Source organism: Malania oleifera, chromosome 8 (assembly GCF_029873635.1).
Source record: "Malania oleifera isolate guangnan ecotype guangnan chromosome 8, ASM2987363v1, whole genome shotgun sequence".
Lineage (NCBI taxonomy): Eukaryota > Viridiplantae > Streptophyta > Magnoliopsida > Santalales > Ximeniaceae > Malania > Malania oleifera.
Window position 1 is genome coordinate 31225226 of NC_080424.1, and position 21661 is coordinate 31246886.

The 21661-nt window shown below is 37.9% G+C and overlaps 1 protein-coding gene across 8 annotated transcripts in view; it reads right to left on the reverse strand.

Annotated features, from left to right (window-relative positions):
• Positions 1 to 19747, reverse strand: part of LOC131161795 (uncharacterized) — a 73491-nt gene extending 53744 nt beyond the window's left edge. For 3 of the 8 annotated variants that reach the window (XM_058117761.1, XM_058117765.1, XM_058117758.1), the window contains exons 1-6: positions 19408 to 19734; positions 19070 to 19284; positions 18831 to 18869; positions 1842 to 1889; positions 1420 to 1465; positions 1234 to 1278 (exon numbers count right to left, since the gene is read on the reverse strand). In XM_058117761.1, the coding sequence (XP_057973744.1) occupies positions 1234 to 1278; positions 1420 to 1465; positions 1842 to 1889; positions 18831 to 18857 (166 nt within the window). In that variant the 5' untranslated portion in view covers positions 18858 to 18869; positions 19070 to 19284; positions 19408 to 19734. Of the gene's footprint in view, positions 1 to 1233; positions 1279 to 1419; positions 1466 to 1841; positions 1890 to 18830; positions 19319 to 19407 lie in introns of all 8 variants that reach the window. The other 5 variants (XM_058117766.1, XM_058117760.1, XM_058117764.1 and 2 more) reach the window with 4 other exon arrangements.
• Between the last annotated feature and the right edge of the window lie 1914 nt (positions 19748 to 21661).

Here is a 21661-nt window from a genome sequence, read left to right on the forward strand (position 1 = left end):
GCTTGTGTTGGAGAAAGTTCACATGTCTAACAATGCAGTAGATATTCTGACAAAATTAGTTACTTCTGAGAAGTTCAAACATTGCTTGGACTTACTCCATGTCTCCAAGTGATAGAAGGGAGACAAACCCAATCGAGCAGTTCAAGTTCAAGGTGGAGCAGTTAAACATATTTTTCGGGATTCTCTTAAGGGGCGTATAATCGCAAAGGTGGAGATTGTTGTTTGTGGCTTTTATACTTTGATTTTCTTAAGGAAAGAAGGAAGAAGAAAAAACTTGAAAAGGCAGCATAGCAGGGGCTCATCAACAAGTAACTTGTGATCGTCGATGAGAAGACAGCAAGGACTCGTCGACGACTGTTCTGTGATCGTCGACGAGAAGATCCCGAGAGGCCCAAAAGTTCAGAGTTTCTGAAATACCAAGAATAGAAAAATGGGATCGTCGACGAGTGGATAGATTCATCGACAATTGTTCTTCTTGGCCTCATTGACGAATCCCCTGTTCTCATCAACTAAAAGTTCTAGGCGGCAAGCAGTTTTTCGTATTTTGAATTTGAACGCTAGGGTGGTTAGGTAAATAGAGGAAAACCTTCAAAAGAATGTTATATGTCATTCTGGGCATGTATTAAGTGAGCGTGATCATTTTGAGAAGTGTATTGTGTACTTTATGATTTTCATAGTGAAATTTGTGTGTCATTACTTCTGTGGATATAGGCTTTGCCAAATCACGTAAATCTTGTTATTCTTCTTGTTCTGGTTGTGCTTTTCATTTAATTATTGTATCTATTCCGTTGTGCATCTTTATTTTCCCATCCATATAACAACAGATTGTCTTCTACTATCTCTCTTCCCCAATTTGCCGTTGATGACTTGGAAAAAAAGTTTAAAGTTTGCCTATGGAGAGGTAATGAATGAAATACTCATGGATGTTGGGAAATGGAAGTGGTGAACCACAACAAACCAAATATCTCTTATTAATTGGAGGAAGAAAAACTATGTGCCCAACATCTTACACATTGATAGACAATGCCACACTTAAACCTAAACTATAAATTCCCAATAAATAATTTATGCTTTTTTTTTTCTCGATGTATGTTCATATTTTTCTATATTGTTGTCATGCAAGTTTTTTAATATATTGGTAGAAGTATATGCAACATAACATTTAAACAAAAAAAAAAAAAAAGACAACACGATATAGAGAAAAAGCTATTGGAGTGAGAATAGGAGAGTTACCTCCCTGTCCAAGGTATGAGTTGGGGAAGAGTCTGATATCTACATCTAAAATAAGACAATTGAATAGAAAATCAGTGAAACAACATAATTTACCAAATCATGATAAGGAAAAAATCACAATTTAAAAAAAAAAATAATCATATGAGTACAATTTAAAAGAAGTTGTAGTGAGAATAGGAGAGTTACCTCCCTCTCTGAAGTGTCGGTCAAGGGAGAGTGATACAGTTTGAATCTATAATGGAACCATTGTATAACAAATAATAAGTAAAACAACATAATTATGCCAAATGGTCATAAGGAAAAGATTCATAATTTGAAAGAAAATTCAAACAAATAAAATTTAGAAGATTTTGTATAAAAAATAATAATTTTAACAAATGATAAGTCACAACTTTACGTAAGGGAAGAGAGTGGTCTACCACACACACACACACACACACACACACACACACACATCATCTCAAGTCTAGACAAGATATGTTCCATGGAATCAATGGTACAAGGTCCTCATTGCAAAACCTTCATTTAACATTCACAATTTGAAAAAAAAAAAAAAATTTCAAATGAGTACAATTTAAAAGAAGTCGTAGTGAGAATAGGAGAGTTACCTCCCTCTCTGAAGTGTGGGTCAAGGGAGAGTCCGATATAGTCTGAATCTATAATGGAACCATTATATAACAAGTAATAAGTAAAACAACATAATTATACCAAATGGTCATAAGGAAATCATTCATAATTGAAAGAAAATTCAAACGATTAAAATTTAAAAGATATTGTATAAAAATAATAATTTTAACAAATGATGACAAGTCACAACTTTATGTAAGGGAAGAGAGTGGTCTACCACACACACACACACACACACATCATCTCAAGCCTAGACAAGATATGTTCCATGGAATCAATGGTACAAGGTCCTCATTGCAAAACCTTTATTTAATTTATGTTCATATGCCTATAGATTGATTAGGAGATTCTTGTTTCCGTTTATTCTTTGAAGAATTATTTACCAACTAGTATCAAAGATTAAAAAAAAAATCATTCTTGTGCATGAATACATTATTCTAAGCATGTAAAATTATATCTCGATAGCAATTGTCATTGGAAATTTCATGATTATTGGTCATAACCCCTCATTATGTTGCTAATTGTGAAATTTTTAGTGAAGATAAAGAAAGCAAATAGGGTGTTTTAAAATATTAAGAAGTTTAGGCTTTTATCTATGTCAAATTTTCAAATGTTATGACATTTAGTTGCTTTGCTTTGCTATGGCATTGTGTCAAATTTTTGAAATATTTACAAGCTTGTTCAAGGTTTTATACTTTCCTATCGCGCTTGTCTGGTGAACATAGGATGAGTTTTGTATTAAGTAAATAATAATGTAATTTTTAATTCATTTAGTAGGAAAATGACTCGGTAAAAAATGTGAGTATGACTCGGTTAGGTTGATGTTTCCTAATGTTAGTTTATGCATGAAGGTAATAATAAATGAACTTGGATTACAAATGAACTTGGTACGCGTCAACAAACATCCATGTACATTGTGTAGTCATGTCATAAATTTAGCAATGGACTAAGTCTATAATACCAAGATGAAAAACATTATTTAGGTATGGGAAAGATATATGAGAATTGATTGTCATTGTCGCGGATTCAGATAAAGGTATTGAAGTCTTGCATGACATATGTATGTATATGCGCGAATGTGCGTGCGTATTTATAGTTGAAGGATGAATGTAATTTGTTGACAATATAGTGGATATCTTGTGTATGATTAAAAAAATCAACTTTGCTTAACGCAAATCAGAATAATCTACATACAATATTCTAACTTATTTTTTCAAAGGGTTGTTTGAAATTTTCATTTAGTAAATATAATTAAAAAAAATATTAAATTAAAAGCTATAATACATTAGACTGTTACCATAATGGCTGAAAATAGGAAAATCCCCCTAATATATAATCCCATTTTAACTGGTTTCTCCTTTTATGTCTTTCTCTATATCTCTCTTATGCAAATTCATCAACATATTACTAAAATTACTAAGAAAATGGAAATGGAGTAAAATAGGATAATTATTCCCTCATTCAAAGCACGAACCCGGGGAGAGTGTGTCGGTGTGTCACGAGCTAAGCTTGTTTAGAGCGTTATACTTGCCTGTGACCGCTTGTCTCGTGTGCTTGGGATGAGTTTCCATCATGTAAATACTAGTGTATGGTTATTTTCTGCTAGTAGTGTCTTTGTATGCCAAATAAGGCAGTGTGACTCCTTGGTCACTTTAATGGTTCCTTGTGTCAGGATGATAATTACATAAAAACCTCTTTAAGGGAAAGTGAGTGTTTATCAGTCATTGTAAAACTCACTAGCTTTTGTCAACGTGTTTAGCCTACTTGCCTCCCTCGTTAAGCACACAATGTCAACGGAGGTGTTGTTAATAAATTACGTTTGCTTCAATGTTTTAGCTTTCTTGCCACGACTTTCACAAATTGATTACTATTTCCGTTGTTATTTGAATGAATGCTAATGAAAGTGTTTCATAGATGAATGTTGGTAAACGATAGGCTGGTTAGTTAAGAAAGAGTACTTTAGCTAGCACTGTGAGGCCCTTCACAAGAGTGTTAAAATAGTCGAATCGTGACACTTGGTATCAGAGCTAAGGTTGAGTTGATACGATACCTTCGTTGTGGGATTTGGAAAGCTTTGAAAAGTGACCATGGCACCACATGCTGATAGGATTAGTGTGCTGGAAGCACAGGTTGAGGCAACAACCAATACTGTGGTCGCGGAGGTGACCCAGATGAGAGAACTTGTTGATGAAGTGATGGAATCACAAAAACATCAAGTAGGTTTGATAGGCGACATGTCAGAGGACTTTTGCCATACAATTGAAACTTTGCAATCGCAGATGGTTAATTTAGCTGCAAAGGTGAATCTGATGGTTCTCGCTAAGGGGAACTCCAACACTCCGGGAGTTAGCAAGACTAAGGTACCAGAACCTAGGATGTATGGGGGTGCCCGAGATGCCAAGGAGTTAGAGAACTTCTTGTTTGATGTAAAACAGTACTTTTGCGCTTTGAGGATGGCCTCAGAACAAGCAAAGGTGGATACTGTGACCATGTACTTGGTTTATGACGCCAAACTGTGGTGGCGTACCAAGTACAGAGAAATTGAAAATGGAAGTTATGTAATTGATAGTTTGGAAGACTTGAAGAGAAAGTTCAAGGTCCAATTCTTTCCTGAGAATGTTGAGTATAATGCAAGGAGAAACAATTTTCTAATGTTGGACATTTGGGATATGTTGGAGAAGGATAAGTTGTTCTATTTTTTAAAAGGGGATGAAATTGTGGGCAAGAACAGAACTTCAAAGGCAAAGGGTTCAAGACTTGTCAAATGCACAAGATGCTGTAGAACGCTTGACTAAGTACGCTGGTGATGATACCGCTTCGTCCAAATGGTTTGGCAAAGAGGGAAACATTGGAAAGTCTTTCAAGAAAGGCAAACCCAATAGTGGGAGAGCCGACTCTAAATCATCAACCTCAAAGGAAGTTTCGTCGTCTCAAGGATTCAACACACCCAATGGAATGGGGAGGAGTAAAATTTCATGCTACTTGTGTGGTGGATCTCACAAAGTGAGTGAGGATCAACACAAGGGATTACTCAACGCCTTACAAGCTTCCACTTCGGGAAAAGTGGTGGAAAGCGAGGAGGAAGAGAATGATGCCCCAAGGTTGGGTTCAGTGCGGCTGGTGAGCGCATTGAAAAAGCAGGCAAAAGCACCGAAAGTTACACGAGCAAAAGGGCTAATATTTGTGGACTTGAGGATCAACGGGAAGCTTACCCGTGCTATGGTGGATACGAGGGCTACTCATAATTTTGTTTCGCAGTTGGAAGCATAGACTCAACTTATCCTTAGAGAATGATACAGGACGCATGAAAGCAGTTAATTCTGTAGCCCAACCTACTCTGAGAGTAGCCAAGCAAGTGACTATGAAGCTTGGACAGTGGGGACGTCATGCGAATTTCACAGTGGTGTTATTGGATGACTTTCTAGTCATTCTAGGAATGGAGTTTCTAAGGGAGACGAGGGCAGTGCTGATGCCTTCGGTTGGTTCCCTGTGTCAGATTAGAGATCACTCATGCATGGTGCAAGTCGTTCCAACGAAAGGAAACGACAAGAAGTCCCTTTTAGCCATACAACTCAATGAGAAATTGGGTCAGGGTGAGCAGACACGTCTAGCCACGGTGGTGGTAGACAAAGAAGTAGGCCAAAAGCTGGAGCCTACGACCATCCAAGCGGTGTTAGATGAGTACGAGGAGGTGTTACCGGATAAGCTACCTCAAAATTTGCCTTCACGACGGACTGTGGAGCATGAGATCAAATTGTTATCAAGAGTGAAACCACCTGCTAAAGGGTCATGTCGAATGGTGCCTCCAGAGATAGTATAGTTGGGGAAATAGCTTGATAAATTGGAAGTAGAATGTGTTCGCCCTTCCAAAACACCGTTGGGAGCATCGGTGTTGTTTCTGAGGAAACACGAAGATCATCTATGGAAGGTGTTCAACGGGCTGAGGGGAAACAGTGTGTATGCAAAGAAAGAGAAGTTCTCTTTCGCTCAGTGGAGCAAGTAATTCCTTGGTTATGTGGTTGAACAAGGTCGTATCCGAAGAGGTATGGAGAAGGTAAGGATGATTCAAAAACGGAAGATCCCCATGACAGTGAAGGAGTTTCATTCCTTTCTTGGCCTTACTAGATATTGCAGGAAGTTTATTGAGGGGTATTCGCGAAGAATGAATCCAATGACAGGACTACTGCAGAGGTATTGTTGGCCACACACGTGGGATGATGTGGTTGATTATACGAGAACTTGTCTCACTCGCCAACAAGACAAGGGGGAGTGGAAGAAGTTTGGTACTTTCATGGCCTCACCAAAGTTTTGTTTGGCAAAGGAGATGACACAATTATTCCTTGTGACCATTGTGAAACATTGGGGTGTTCCCTAAGTTATTATTTGTGACCGAGACTTAATATTCACTGACAACTTCTTGACAAAATTTTTCAGGATATTCAAGTCACATATTGACATCTCTTCGAGTTCTCACCGACAGATAGACGAACAGCTGCAAAGATTCAAAGAGTTATTGAAAAGTACTTATGCCATTTTGTCAACGACAACCAGAAGAATGACTTGCAACTACTTAATGTGGCTCCGTTCTATGGCAATGCCCAAAAGAGTTCAACAACCAATAAGAGCATTTTTGAGCTTGTTACAAGCCAACAGCCGTTGTTACCTCACACAGTGGGCGAGCCGTACAGACGAAAGAGTCCCAAGGCGTACATCTTCACTAGAGAATGGAGACAGAAAGCAGAGTTTGCACGAGCCTATCTTGGGAAATCTTCTAAAAAAATAAAGAAGTGGGTAGATCAAGGGAAAAGACTGCAATTTCAGGTCAACTACCTCAAGCCGCTCAACGCTGACACCAATAACCTGAGCAGAAGTCAGTCCAACAGAGCAGAGTTGAAGATAGTGCAACTTGACAAACGTGAAGTTGAAGAGATCCTTGCAGACAAAAAGTTCATATCCTCGAGGAAGAAGCGGTAGAAGTTCTTAGTGAAGTGGAAATACCTTGATGACAAAGAAATCAACTACAATTATGTAGAAGATATGAAACCATTCATGGACAAAGTTGAAGTGTACCTAGTGCCAAAGTCTACGAGGACGTTGATCACATAAGTGGGGGAGAATGTCATGAGCTAAGCTTGTTCAAGGCATTATGCTTGCCTGTGACCGCTTGTCTCGTGTGCTTGGGATGAGTTTCCATCATGTAATTTTTGCTAGTAGTGTCTTTGCATGCCAAATAAGGCAGTATGACTCCTCGATCACTTTGATGTTTCCTAGTGTCAAGATGATAATTACATAAAAACCTCTTTAGGGGAGGGTGAGAGTTCATTAGTCATTATAAAATTCATTAGCTTTTGTCAATGTGTTTAGCTTACTTGTCTTCCTCGCTAAGCACACAATGTCAATGGAAACCTATATATTCATGTTGAAACCTGTAAATTAATTTTTTTGGCAATTTTTTTTTTATTTTTAAATTTTAAAAACTCAAATATGTTTTTCCATTAAATTTATTTTAAATTCATATGTACATATATCAGAATTTTTTAATCTCCACTAAACATTATTACAGATCTAAGATTTAATTTGCAATAGTAGTCCTCTAATACTAGATTACTTTGATTTTTTAATAATTTCCGCAGCAAATGAAAGCTACTAATAAAAACTAAATAATAACAATGTAGACACATGTTGTTGTCACTCGTGTGTTTTCTATAGTGCCAAAAAAAAAATAAGATCCCCATCAACAAATTAATTATATAAATGAAGACAACTTAAACCATATCCTATGTGTCTTGAACATGAAAAACCATAGTAATGACACTCCTAGTGAGACTAGTTAATGTACTTTAACCGGTGAGAGAATATAGGGGAAGATGATGTAATACAAAGCCAAATGCAAAATATATGGTAGAGATATAGATGATGCAAAGGAGGTTGTGTACGAAGGTATTAATAAATGAATTTGGTACATGTCAACAAACATCCATGTACATTGTGTAGTCAAATGTCATCAATTTAGCAATGGACCGAGTCTATAACACCAAGATGAAACATGGCGGTATTAAGCTATGAAAGCATTGGCCAGATCTCCCCATGTGCGAACTCTCGCCCTGTCTTGCTGGATATACCATTTGGCTGCTGCACTGGTTAAACTACTCTGGATGCAATGCATCATCAACTTCTTGGTGTCAGAGTAGGCTTCCATTGCTTGGCATTACAATCACAGATGAGTTTGTGGACAGCTGGTCCCATGAAACATTTCAAAGTCTGAGACTCCGAACTTCGGTGGTAATTGCCTTTGGTACTAAACAGAGGTCTGCGAGGTTAACGAAACTGGATGCATGGGTCCCTTCAATAGCTCTTAATCGTTCTTTGAGCACATCACAGCGGTACTCAATTGTAGATTTGCTTATGCCTACCCCAACATCTATAGCAATCATCGGAGGTACCCTATCTGTTGGGAATCTGGGTACTGGTGCAGTTGGGAAGAATATGGCCAATATTTTCTTATGCCTGCCCTATCAATAGGTGTAAACTTGGGAGCGTGGACAGATCCTATTTCCTCCTCATCATCCTCTATTTGTAGAGCTTTGGCTTTCATCATCATTTCCAGCATCTTACTTATTTTGGCATTTATTTCCTCATATCCTTGTTCCAAGCCTGAGAGTCTGTTTTGCACTTGTTCAGCCATAATCTTCATCTTTTTTCGGTACCGTAAGGGTGAGTAGGTACCTCAATTTTCACAAACTCGCATTCGCTCTTCTGTCCCCCCCCCCCCCGGTACAGAAAATTTCTTCTTTAGAATGACGATGATATGCAATTAATGTTTATGTAGGGATGCAGTTAGTGTATGGACATATACAAACAAAATAGTCATGCATACATCCTACTATACTTTGACCAAGGTTCCTAGGAAAGATTGTCACCATTTCATTACAATTTTTGCCTTTCCTGCAATATTTTGGAAGAAATACAAACATTTATGAATAATTTAAACAAACAGATTTTTGTTCCCCTACTTGCCCATGTTGGTGCGACTCGGGCATTCTTAAGCTAGCTTCAACCTTTGAGGTGATGGATCGACCACCTTTCGCTTTAGTGCTCAACGTTTGGCTTCCCAATAACTGGCTTGTCCTACGAATGGTTCGACTTTTCCAAGTGCCTGGTTGAATGTGTCCTTCTGTTTATCCCACTCACAATCCATCTCCTGTATATAGAGAGATTTTTCTTTAATTTCTGCTCTGGCGTCCTTCAACATCCAAGATTTTTGGTCGAGCTTTGCTTGAAGTGCTCTTCTTTCTTTCTCAGAGCCACTACTTCTTCTGATTGCACATAGCGGACCTTTTGTCGTTTGATTCCTCGGCGATAGAAAGCGACTAGGTCTTCTATCCTCTGCTCTATCTACTAATTTTTTGTTACTGCTTCCTCCTTCGAGCACGACTCCCCTTGTAACCTTAGCTGCAGGTAATGAATAGCAAAGGCTCCAAAAGTTCCTTTAAATTGAGGGTTCACCTGGTTGATTCGCCATACCTCGTATCTCCCTTGAGTTGCGACAGTGTCATTACCTAGATCCACCAAGTGCACATGTTTTCAAGCCACTGTAAACTTCTTGATCTGATTCTGAGCATCCACCATTTCATAAGAGAAGACTGATCTCGCCAACCCGTGCGTCACAGGCACGAATTGAGATGCCCCCACTTGCCTCCTAACCATCAAAGGGACGTATGCTACTCCTCCCCACCAACCTAGTAACGGGACCCATGGGAGGTTTCCACACCAATATATCATGCTGGAATGGTCCATCCATGGTGCTTACCAGACTAATCCCAAGTCAGCCAAATTATGTTGTCTCGCGTTCCATTCAGCCTTGCTACATTGTTCATTGGACCTTTTCAAACTTGGCCAGGGGAATTTGAAAGATATCACGGTATACTCTTTGGCTACTTGACAAGTGACCAGCGACCTAAACATAGAGTAGGGGCACACATCACTTCACACTTCTTGGCCTTTGACTCTACAATAGTTTAGGGATCGGAATGCCTCTGCCAAAATGCCAGGCACTAGGTTAGCTCCATTTTTACTTGTGCCACGAAAGAAATAATGGCTCGATCAATGGTGCCCAGCTCTGTAGGAAATATGGTAAGATTGTATATGGCGAGGGCTAACAAATGCAACTGAGCCTCTTCACCTTCCTCCTTTTCTAGCAGCGCTTTGAAGCATCTCCAAGTGACTTTTTCATTTTCCCTCGTAGTTCTTTGAATCTTGATCCTGGCAACATTATACAACTCTTGCTAAGGACGTTCTAGGATTAGGTACATAGGTGTAGTACGGTGATCGCTGTTTCATTAGATCCAGCAGCGAGGTGTACTCTTTGATCGTCAGAACCATGTCTATTCCATTTATTATAAAACATACATACGGGGTATTCCAGAAGTCTACCAATGCTTTCACCATCTAAGGATTCACTGATATATGTAATAGGAAACCGATATGGCCGTATAATTGAGAGAATTCCAAATGGGGCTGCGGTGTCAACCCTTCCCGATAATTTTTAGCTCATCCAGAAGGTTCGATCGAGTGTGTATATAGACTTTGGCTAGCAGCTTTACCACTGACTCTTTGTTCATGCTATCACCGCACTGTTCCTACTGACTTTAGGAGTATGACACTACTATGGACTCAGTCTCCTGGTAAACTAATGTATCCTCCATGATTGAATCCGATCTTTTCCAAAACTTGGTAAAGTGAATGGAATGCCTACACATGGATGCAATATGTCAATGATAATATCACACAACTCAAAGTACAAGCATGAGACCCTGCTGAGAGGGATGGAGCTTCTATCCCAACCTGGGGTGGGTTCATACACAGGATTCTCTATCATAGGCAAAAAACTTCGGTTGATTATGTGTGGTTAGGCTCTAATCCCTACTACAAAAGATCCTCAGATTTAAACTTCATCCTCCCTCATAGAGGTCCGTACAAAGCCTGTACTGAACAAAGTGGTTCGCGGGTCCTATCAAGCTTTAGCTACGAAAGGATGAACGCTATTACACTCCTATCTAATCTTAGTAGGTAAGGCCCAGGTATAGAGCATGAGAGTGTGTGAACTCATCCTTTTAGCCTAATCCCTCTACCCCACATTCATCCACATACTTTACTCAAACAAAATATTCACAACTAATCACATACTTATTCAAACAACAATGGAAACGAAATAATTACAATTAAGCAAAGATATTCACAGGCTTATTCATACAACTATGGAAACAAAGTATTTACAATAAATCACTTGTGTATTCAAACAAATATGGAAGATATTTGCATGCTTATTCATACATAAATATAGAAACAAATATTCACGATTAATTTACAAAATATGGAAACAAATTTCACAGTTAATGAAAGATATTTGCATGCTTATTCATACATAAATATAGAAACAAATATTCACAATTAATTCACAAGATATGGAAACAAATTTTCACATTTAATCAAAGATTCATATATATACTCAAAAATATGGAAACGAATATTCACATTTAATCAAAGATATTCACGTATATATTCAAAAATATGGAAACAAATATTTTAATTTAATCAAAGATGTTTACATTGTTCATTCAAAAATATAGAAACAAATATTCACATTTTAATTAAAGATATTCGCATATGTATCTATATATATATATATATATATATATATGATTAAATATTCACCACAATATTCACAAAATAAAGAGTAATTTAAAAGACTAATTAAATTTGAATTTGGGATAATTCTTAATTAATTACTGGCTCGACTCTCTAACTTTCCAAATAGAGTCTCCAAGCTATCGCGACGTTCCCGGACGCGAACTTGGGACGACGAAAAATGAATTAAAGCATGTGGATTTTGAAAATGTGATTTTTGTAGAAAACAACGTGTATGGAGTCGCCACTAACCTTTTGGAGTGTGATTAGAATACTTGATTACTACCCAATTAAGAGTAGGAATCGGTCTGCATTACCAGAGTTGGGCTCGGGAGTTCGGTTACGCAAGGGAGGTATTGACACTCCTTACACGCCCGTTCTTACAAACGGTACCTGATTAATCGAACATTATCCCAAAATAAATTTAACAAGTCTTTTTATTTTACTCCCTCTAAAATTTGTGAAGAAAATACACAAAAATGAATACTATATAAGTATTCCCTCAAAATCGGATAAAATCATACTCCGAAGAGCTCATGTCTACCGTTTAGATCATTGGGATCGAAAAATCGAGAAGATATGTTACAAAATACACTCTCAAAATTTTGAAATTTGTAGGATTTTTTTAAGCATGAAAATATTATCTTGGGAGGTTTCAGAATTCAAGCAGTAAGCAGCAATTTGGAGGCGCACGAATTTAATTATCAAACACAATGCTCCATCTTCTCTTTTCTCTTCACGCAAGAGTAAAACGAGAACTGTCCAAACAAGAAAAGTCATGATATATCCTTCGCTGTATTAGTTTATTATTATTATTATAGAACATTAAACAAGTGTCTAGCAGAGTTTTATTTTAAAGCAATGCTCATGTTTGTCACTCTACCCATCCTTCTAAGTTTCTAAAGCCACCTACTGGCTCAAGAAACAAACAAACAAATAAACAAATAAATAAATGAGTAAAGTAGATCCAAGAAAAGCATGGAATAAAGATTCTATCAAGTCCACCGCCTCAACTAAGGATAATCAAGCCCTTACTTCTAAAGATAGGAGCAAAGGGGCTTCCATTGATAAGGGTAAGGCTCCTCTAACTTAGTTAAAGAGTTCAAAGGAGAAAGGAAAAAAACAGAGTGATGGTTACATACTGGCAAAGAGTAAGAAAAAGAGCAAAGGATCTCAGCCCCCTTGAGTTTGAGTGACTACCAGGGCTAACGGTCGACGGTTGCACACCAATTCCGTCAACAGTTTGTGATAGATTGCTCTTGATGAATTTTTTGCCTCTAGGTATGTCTAGTGTTGATTGTATTTGTAACTTGGCTTTGTTGGGGGATCTATAAACAACAATCACACACAAGTAAATATAAACCAGTAAAAATGGAACACCAAATTTAACGTCATTCGACCCAATCTAACCTACGTCCACAGAGCACATCAATCTCACTATAAACTGAGAGAAAATTTACAAGGAGGAGGAGGCGCCGCTTAACTCTCCTCTCTCTCTCTCTCAACAAAATTTCTCTATTTGTTCCTCACACTTCGTCCACACAATTACACACACATATACATCTCTTATATATAGTCATGGATTAGGGGGTGGAATAGTTGACTTAATTTCAACCAAGGTGGCCAGGGTCGGTGGAGGTGGTTGCCGATCACCACTTGCGGATGCTCAACATTCAACGGAAGCGGATGGGGTTGGTGTTGCCAAACATCTCCACCTACTGCAGTTCAATAATCTCTCACTTGGAGTCAGAGACACTATCTCAACCAGTATATGGGTAATGATGTGCTCACATCTGTCTTCAAGCATGAAGACCAACTGATGTTGAGCACAACTTTAGTTTTACTATAGTCACCACCTTTGTCAACATGTTTGCTAGATTCTTGCTACCTTGAATTTTTTCAAGTACCAACACTCAGTACTATAATAGAGATCTAACGAAGTGATAACGAAGTCCAATGTGTTTGGTTCTGGAATGAAATGTAGAGTTCTTTCCCAGATGTATTGCACTTTGACTGTCACTGTGCAAAACATTCCTCTCCTACTTTGTTCCGAGCTTTGTCAACAAACCTTGAAATCCAATCATCTCTTTGATAACTTTTGTCACTATTACATACTCAGCTTTTGTAGTCGATAGGGCAACAATCTTTTGTATCTATGACATCCAATTAACAGTTGTTGTGTCAACAATGAACACATATCCAGTGGTGTTTCTACGATGATCAATTTCACTAGAAAAATTGGCATCTACATGCCCTTTAATTTTCAAGTCTCATTTGCCGAAACATAAGCACTTATTAATAGTGCCACTTAGGTGTACCTCAAGATTCACTTCACTCCTTCCTAGTGAGTCTTCCTTAGATTTAACATGAACCTGCTGACAGCTCCCACTGCTTGGCCAATATCTGGTCTAGTACAAACCATGGCGTACATAAGACTTCCAATGGTTGAGGCATAAGGTACCTTAGTCATGAAGACATTCTCTTCATCTATCTAGGGAGCCTAATCCTTTGAGAGGCGAAAGTGTCCGGCCAAAGGTGTATTTACTGCTTTGGTGCTACTCATGTTGAATCTCAATAAAACATGGCTAATATACTCTGACTGAAATAACCGCAACGTTCCTTGTTGTTTATTTATGAAGATCCGCATTCCAAGTATCTACTTTGCTAAACCCAAATCCTTCATGTCAAACTCTTTTGACAAATGTTGCTTCAATTTTCTGATCTCTTCTATATTTGGTCATGCAACTAACATGTCATCAATATATAACAATAGAACGATATAACTAGACCGATACCTCTTGAAGTAGCAACAATGGTCAACATTCCACTTTTGAAAATCTTTCTTCTGTATAAAGTCGTCAAATTTTCGGTACCATTGTCTGAGAGCTTGTTTGAGACCATATAAACTCTTTTTCAACCTGCACACAAGATTCTCTTTACCCTTCATTGAGAATCCTTCTAACTGGTGCATGTAAATCTCCTTATCTAGATCACTGTGAAAAAATGTCGTCTTCACATCCAACTACATGAAATGTAAGTCCTTCAAGGCAACAATGCTCAAGACTGATCTGATGGTTGTTAGCTTCACAACTGGTGAAAAGATGTCGGTGTAGTCAATTCCTTCCTTCTACTCGAAGCCTTTAACTACCAACCGGACCTTGTACCTCTTAGAGTCATCATGTTCCTCTTTGATCCTGCACACCCACTTGTTGTGAAGAGTCTTCTAACCTTTGGACAGCTGAGCTAGTTCCCATGTTTTGTTGAAGGTGAGGGACTTCATCTCGTCTTTCATCACAAGCTCCCACTTGTTTGAATCTCCCGCTTGACATGCTTCATCATAGCATTTGGTCTATCTGTAAGAAGTAAATAATTCATATACCTTTTATTTGATACATGGGGCCGAGAAGAACTACTAATCTCCAAACCTAGAGTAGGAGGTGGTAGTGCGATGATTTGCTCCACAAGTTCCTCTGCCTAAGGATTCTTAGTATTTTGTTGTTGTGTCTCAACACTTTCTAGAACATCATCCATGTCTACATAGGTTGTTTTGTTCTGAACTGATTCTGTGGATTCAATTGTATATAGGTCTTTGTACATCACTTTTTCGTTGAAGATCACATCTCTGCTTCCGATCACCTTCTTGTTTTCATCATCCCAAATGTGATACTCATACTCATCTTCACCGTAACCGACGAATGTGCACTTTTGGGACTTTGGATCAAGCTTGTTTTTGACATGATCGTTGATATGTACATATGCAACATAACCAAAAACTTTCAAATGTAAAAGTCTCACCTCTTTTCCACCTCATACTTCTTCTGGTAAACAACGGTCTAATGGTACCGATGGGCTTCTGTTAATCAAGTATGTTGTTATGTTAACTGTTACTGCCCAAAACTGCTTTGGTAAGTCTAATTGTATACACATGCTTTTGGCTCTTTCAGTCAACGATCGGTTCTTCCGCTTGGCTACGCCGTTGTGCAGGGTCGTACCTGACACAGTTCTTTCCATCCGGATACCATACTCATAGTATAATTTCTTGAACTTAGTGTCTTCATACTCATCGCCATTGTCGATTCTCAGCTTCTTGATTTGTAAACCAATTTATTTTCAACCATTGCTTTCCATATCTTGAAAGCATCAAAGACATATGATTTATGTTTCAGAAAGTAAAATCATACATTTCGAGAATGATCATCAATAAATGTCACGAAGTAATTCCTTCTGCCTATGGATAAGACGGTCGTTAGTCCTCATACATCTGAGTAGACTAGTTCAAGCCTCTCTTTTTTTGGGGTACGGGTGTATGTCTGGAAACTAACCCTTTTCTGTTTCTCAAGTACAAAATCCTCACACATGTCAATCTCTATTAATCGTAGATCACTCAACTTTTCCTTTGAATGCATCACCCTGAGTCCTTTCTCACTCATATGACAGAGTCGTTGATGTCAAATGTTGTTATCATCATTTTCTGTGACAACTGAAATAGATATGCAAACATTAGAGGTAATAGAAAGTGTTCCCACTTTTCTTACCTCGTGCAATCGTTATTGCACCATTTGATATCTTCCATTCATCGCCAATGAATGTTGTGGCGTATCCCTCATCTGCTAGTTGTCCTACTGAGATCAAGTTCTTTCTCAAGTCTAGAATATATCTGACATCCTTCAACTTTCATACGGACCTGTTCATCTTGATCTTCACAATTTTCTCGCCGGCTATGTCGCAAGGTTGATTATTGTCAAGGTATACCTTGCCGAAGTCTCCGGGTGTATACTTATTTAGGCAATCTTTACTGCAAGTGGCATGAATGAGGTTCCACAATCTAAGACCCAAAACTCCTATTTGCTCTCCAAAAAGCATATCAGTGCATCTCCTTCTCTTGAAGAAGAGGCGAGATTTGCTTCGATCTTATTTTTTGGCTCATTCTTTTGGGATCGGCATTGATTTTTGTAGTGACCAATCTTGCCACAATTCCAACACTCAATCCACCTTTTACTCTAAGAGTTGTTGGAATTTCCTGGAGCTTTTGATTTGGACTGTCTGATCCTAGATCTGTCGTGATTGGTTAATCGTCTGTGCCCGCTTCCTTTTCCTCAACTTTCCATGTTCAAGGGTGAACTTGAAGTGGAAGCATTGTTTGACTACATCATGATCTCTTCCGTCAAAATCATGCTGATGACTTTGTCATACTTCAGCTTTGATTTTTCTACGGAATTATTGATTGCAATAACAAAACCTTTCCAACTTTCGGGTAACTAACTAAGAATTAGTAAGGTACGGATTTCACTGTCAAACGTAATTCCAACTTAGGCAAGTTGATCTGACAGCTCGTTGAAAATGTTCAGATGTCTACTAAAACTTTCACCTATAGACATGTTCATGGTAAATAACCTTTTCATTTAGTATACCTTATTGGCGGCTGGTGGCTACTCGTACATGTTGGAAAGCGCATCCATAAGAGACTTGACAGTTTCCATGTGTTTGATATTGAAGGCAACAGATTTTGCTAGCGTCGTCCTAATAGCTCCGAAAGTTTTTCGGTCAAGCAACTCCCACTCGCCCTCCTTCATAGATTCTGACTTTCCTATCAATGGTAAGTGCAACTCCTTACCAAACAAGTAGTCCTCAAATGTGGGGCAGTGTGGGGGCCCAAATGCCAACGTGGGGATGTGGGGGGCCTAGTGCTGACGTGGCAATGTGGGGCCTAGTGCTGACGTGTCAAATGTGGGGCCTAGTACTCACGTGGAACATATGGGTCCCATATCTGACACGGCACCTATCGTGGCAATTGGGCCAACTACTGTTGTGGTAGCCTACGTGGTTGTGGGTCCCAACTAACTGGGTGCTTATTAGACGCTGACATCACACTAATGGCAACTCTTTTTCAACCTTCAAAGGTTGCCGGCACATGAAGGCGCATGAGGCTATGCTCGACTACTAGGAGGCGCATGGAGGCGGGTGGCTACGACGGCGAACTGCCAGAGGCGCATGCGGGCTTGTGAGACCTCCGTCCGAGCTCTAATTTGCACCATTGGCTTCATCTCGTCGAGAGGAACACGTTTGTGGTCTCAAAACCCACTTTTGAGATACAAGGCAGAGGCTCCGATCTGGTGATTTTGCTCTAATCTAACGATTTTACTCCAATCTAACTCTGATTCTTATTGTCAATTGTTGAGGGATCTAGGAACAACAATCACATACAAGCAAATATAAACAAGCAAAAATGGAATACTAGATTTAACGCAGTTCGGTCCAATCTGATCTACGTCCACGAAATACACCAATCTCACCATAAACCGGGAGAAAAATTATAAGGAGGGGGCACCGCTCAACTCAACTCTCTCTCTCTCTCTGAACACAATTTCTCTCTTTGTTCCTCACACTTCCTCCACTTACTGTAGCTCAACATTCAACGGAAACGGTTGGGGTTGGTGTTGCCAACGTCTCCACCTGCTACAACTTAACAGGCTTTTCTTGTTTTGATGTTTCTTGTTTGAATTGGCCTTTGAGCCCCTAGGTATGCCAAGATTTTGTGTAACTTTGTTACTTGCTTTGTTTTGAATTGGAGCTTTGGCCTCCTTGCTCAAGGTACGCCCTGAATTTTTCTATACATATCCTTTTGATCAATATAAAGGATTAAAAAAAAAAGTAGTGAGAGAAAAAAAATGGACTGGGAGAAGATTGATGAAAAATTATATAAAAAACCTCCCCCCTTCATGAGTTCGTATGTTTGTAAGTTTGTTTCTTTAACTATACAATTACTGAAAATAGGTTTTAATGAATATGGAAACAATTTAGTTCATGTCGAATATTAAAGAAATAAACATAGAGGCACGTGAAGGGAGGTGTCATCTGTTTTGATCAATATAAAGGATTAAAAAAAAAAAGTAGCCAAAGAAAAAGAAATGGACAGGGAGAAGATTGGTGAAAAATTATACAAGAAACCTTCCCCTTCGTGAGTTCGTATGTTTGTAAGTTTGTTTCTTTAACTATATAATTACTGAAAATAGGTTTTAATGAATATGGAAACAATTTAGTACATGTCGAATATTAAGGAAATAAACATAGAGGCACGTGAAGGGGAGGTGTCATCTGTTTTGGATGCATGATCCATCCATCCATCCGTCTCCATATACGACATTTCTGATTAGGATGAGAAATCATATATGACCATGGTCATTCTACATGCAGTGGGATTTTGACATTAACTCCCCTTTCATTTTCTTTGATCCAAACACAATCATGATATATGCTATATAGAAGAGTTGAGAAAAACATACATGCGTTGAGGGCAAGAACCCACGCATAGTTAACTAGCTCTGCAGATCCACAACAAAAATTAGCTAGCTTGATTAGATAGATCAAGATGATCAATAATTATTGAGAGAGCGAAAGAGAAGGCTGCGATCGAGGCCAACAATAACGTTTCGATTCAAAAAAAAGAAAAAAAGAAAAAAACCAAGAGAAAAATCGAGACTGGGAGAAGGAGCGTTGAAGAATTCCGATGAGACGCTTTTACCTCTTTTGCATATTGATAACACCAACATTTCCTATTCCTCCCAACCAACTTTGCGTCAACAGCGAAACGATAACTGTTATGTATCATAGGAAATTAACTCAATCTACAGTGCATGGATCTCCAGTTTCAGAATCTCAGAGGAAGAGAACTCTTCACATTGAATCTTCAAATAATTTGTTCAGCAGCGACAGGAAAGAAATCTTAAAGAAAGTCGTCTGGGATAATAAAATAAAATATAGGAATGTCACACTGTTCAGAGACAAAGGAAGAAGAAGCTAGCTGGTTATCTGATCAGAGACTCGACGGAAACAACTAATTAAGGGAGGGTGAAGGCACACCTTTGTTGATTAATTTCAGATTCGACAAATACTGGGAAGAATGCCGGAGATTAAGCAAGTTCTGGGTAAAGCCTCCACTGGCTCGATCGATCTGCAGACCCACAAGAAAAGTTACCTCGATTTTGAAAATTAAAAGCAGATATATTGATCAAGATCAACACAAATTACCGTGTGCCCGTGTGTGTGTGTGTGTGTGTGTGTGTGAGAGAGAGAGAGAGAGAGAGAGAGAGAGAGAGAGAGAGAGAGAAGGCTGGATGCTCTGAGAGGAGCGTTGAAAGAAAGTAGAGAGTAGGAGCGTATGGAGTACTGAGTTGAAAGAAGATGCTTAAATGGATCGGTCGGATCGTTGAAGGATTCTGATGCGACATAAAAGAAATAAAGTAGAGGGCCCAGCCTCCAAGAGATTACCGGCAACGGCATGCGCATGCACCGATGCCCCTGTCCGTGCATCCCCAATTTTAGAAATAAGAGTTCAAAAAATCAAAACAAGCTCAAAATAAATTTTTGTATTCTATAAAATAATTTTTTTAAAATTTTAAATTTATTAGACTTGATGTACACAACAAAAAATATGTGTCATGGGCAGAATATGATTTCACAAATAGATTTAAAATAATAATTAAATTATAGGTCTTTATTTAAATTGCGAAATTCTAGTTTTGTTTTGAATTATAAAATTTAATTAATTGAATGATGTATTGTCAATAAAGCTAATTATAAATTAACCTTACATTGTTTTAGAAAAAAAAAAAAACATGACACCCCGCTAATAATATCATCTTTAGCCAAGTTTTTCCTCTATTGGGGATGCACTCTCTACTCTCTTTATATTTCAACAAAATTTTAACTTCTATTCTACAAATCTCCAATAATCGATAATTTTATCTCTTTTTGACAATGAATGACTCACAATTTAATCCATCCATAATTGCTCCCCGTTGGAGAGAGAGAGAGAGAGAGAGAGAGAGAGAGAGAGAGAGAGAGAGAGAGAGAGAGAGAGAGAGAGAGAGAGCCATGTTTTCTTGTCTCTTCTAACCCTCCCAATTAGTGAAATAAAAGAAGAAGAAAAATTATAAACATAAATTTTATATATCATATCTACACACACACACACAGAGATATATAATATAACATTATGTTTCAACCAGTTAGTTGACTCACTAATTAAACCGGTCCAATTGACCCAGTGACTTTTCTAGATCATGAGTGATAAGAGTTAAATGTGCGCAACAAAAACCAACACAATTTTGAAGTCATGCCCAATATAACACTTTGTCATGACCACAAGATATTATTTCATCTATCAAAATATTATATTATCAACGATATAAGATGGATGATCAAGTGGGTGAAAGTTTAGGTAGTTTGAACATGATCAATGCAATAATGTTCAATGTCCCTATCGAAACTCAAATCCTTTCTTCATCTTACCACTATCAAGGTCATGCCTTCAAACTTACCTTCTTCTCCCTTATCATTTGCAAACCACATCCAGTTCTCAAAACAAGCAAGATATAATAATAATAATAATAATAATAATAATAATAATAATAATAATAATAACCTCTTTTTGTCAAAATGAAAGGTTTAGTTTCGTACCAAAAAACATTTTTATTTATATGATTCAAATACAACAAATCTAAAAAGAAGAAAGTAAACATCGCGTAGGTAGCAAAATTTGTGAGCATGTCCACCAAATGGTGACATCCTCTTCAAAATAGTATTTTAAAAATATAGATCTTTGTTTCTTCCTTATCATTTTAAAAACCTCAATGCAGATTTTAAAATCTAAAGTTTCGATATCAAATTAAGAGATTATGGAAGCTTAAGACTAACAATAAATGGAAATAGCAACTATGCGAGGAGGAGGGCGGCAACTCGGCCATCATTTAGAGCATAATATCCCTCAATTGTGAATTGGAGAGAGCACATTAAAACCAATATGTTAACTTTTTGAGTCTGGTCCCTAGTTTTGGATAATGACAAGCTGCATGTTACTAATGTGTGTGTCTAAGTACTTGAACATGTTAATCATTCATATTACACACATGAAGTGAAATGGAAGTCAGAAAGACCTTAAATGATCACATACTTCTGACATATTCCATAAGAATATGAAGAGCAAAAGAAAGAAGAAGAAGATTTTTATTGTAAATGCATTTATGTTTTAAATTTGGTCTATAATAATACATTGTATGCATGATATGGATAAAAGTTCAGTGATGACCATAGACTGACCATAGGGAGCTATAGG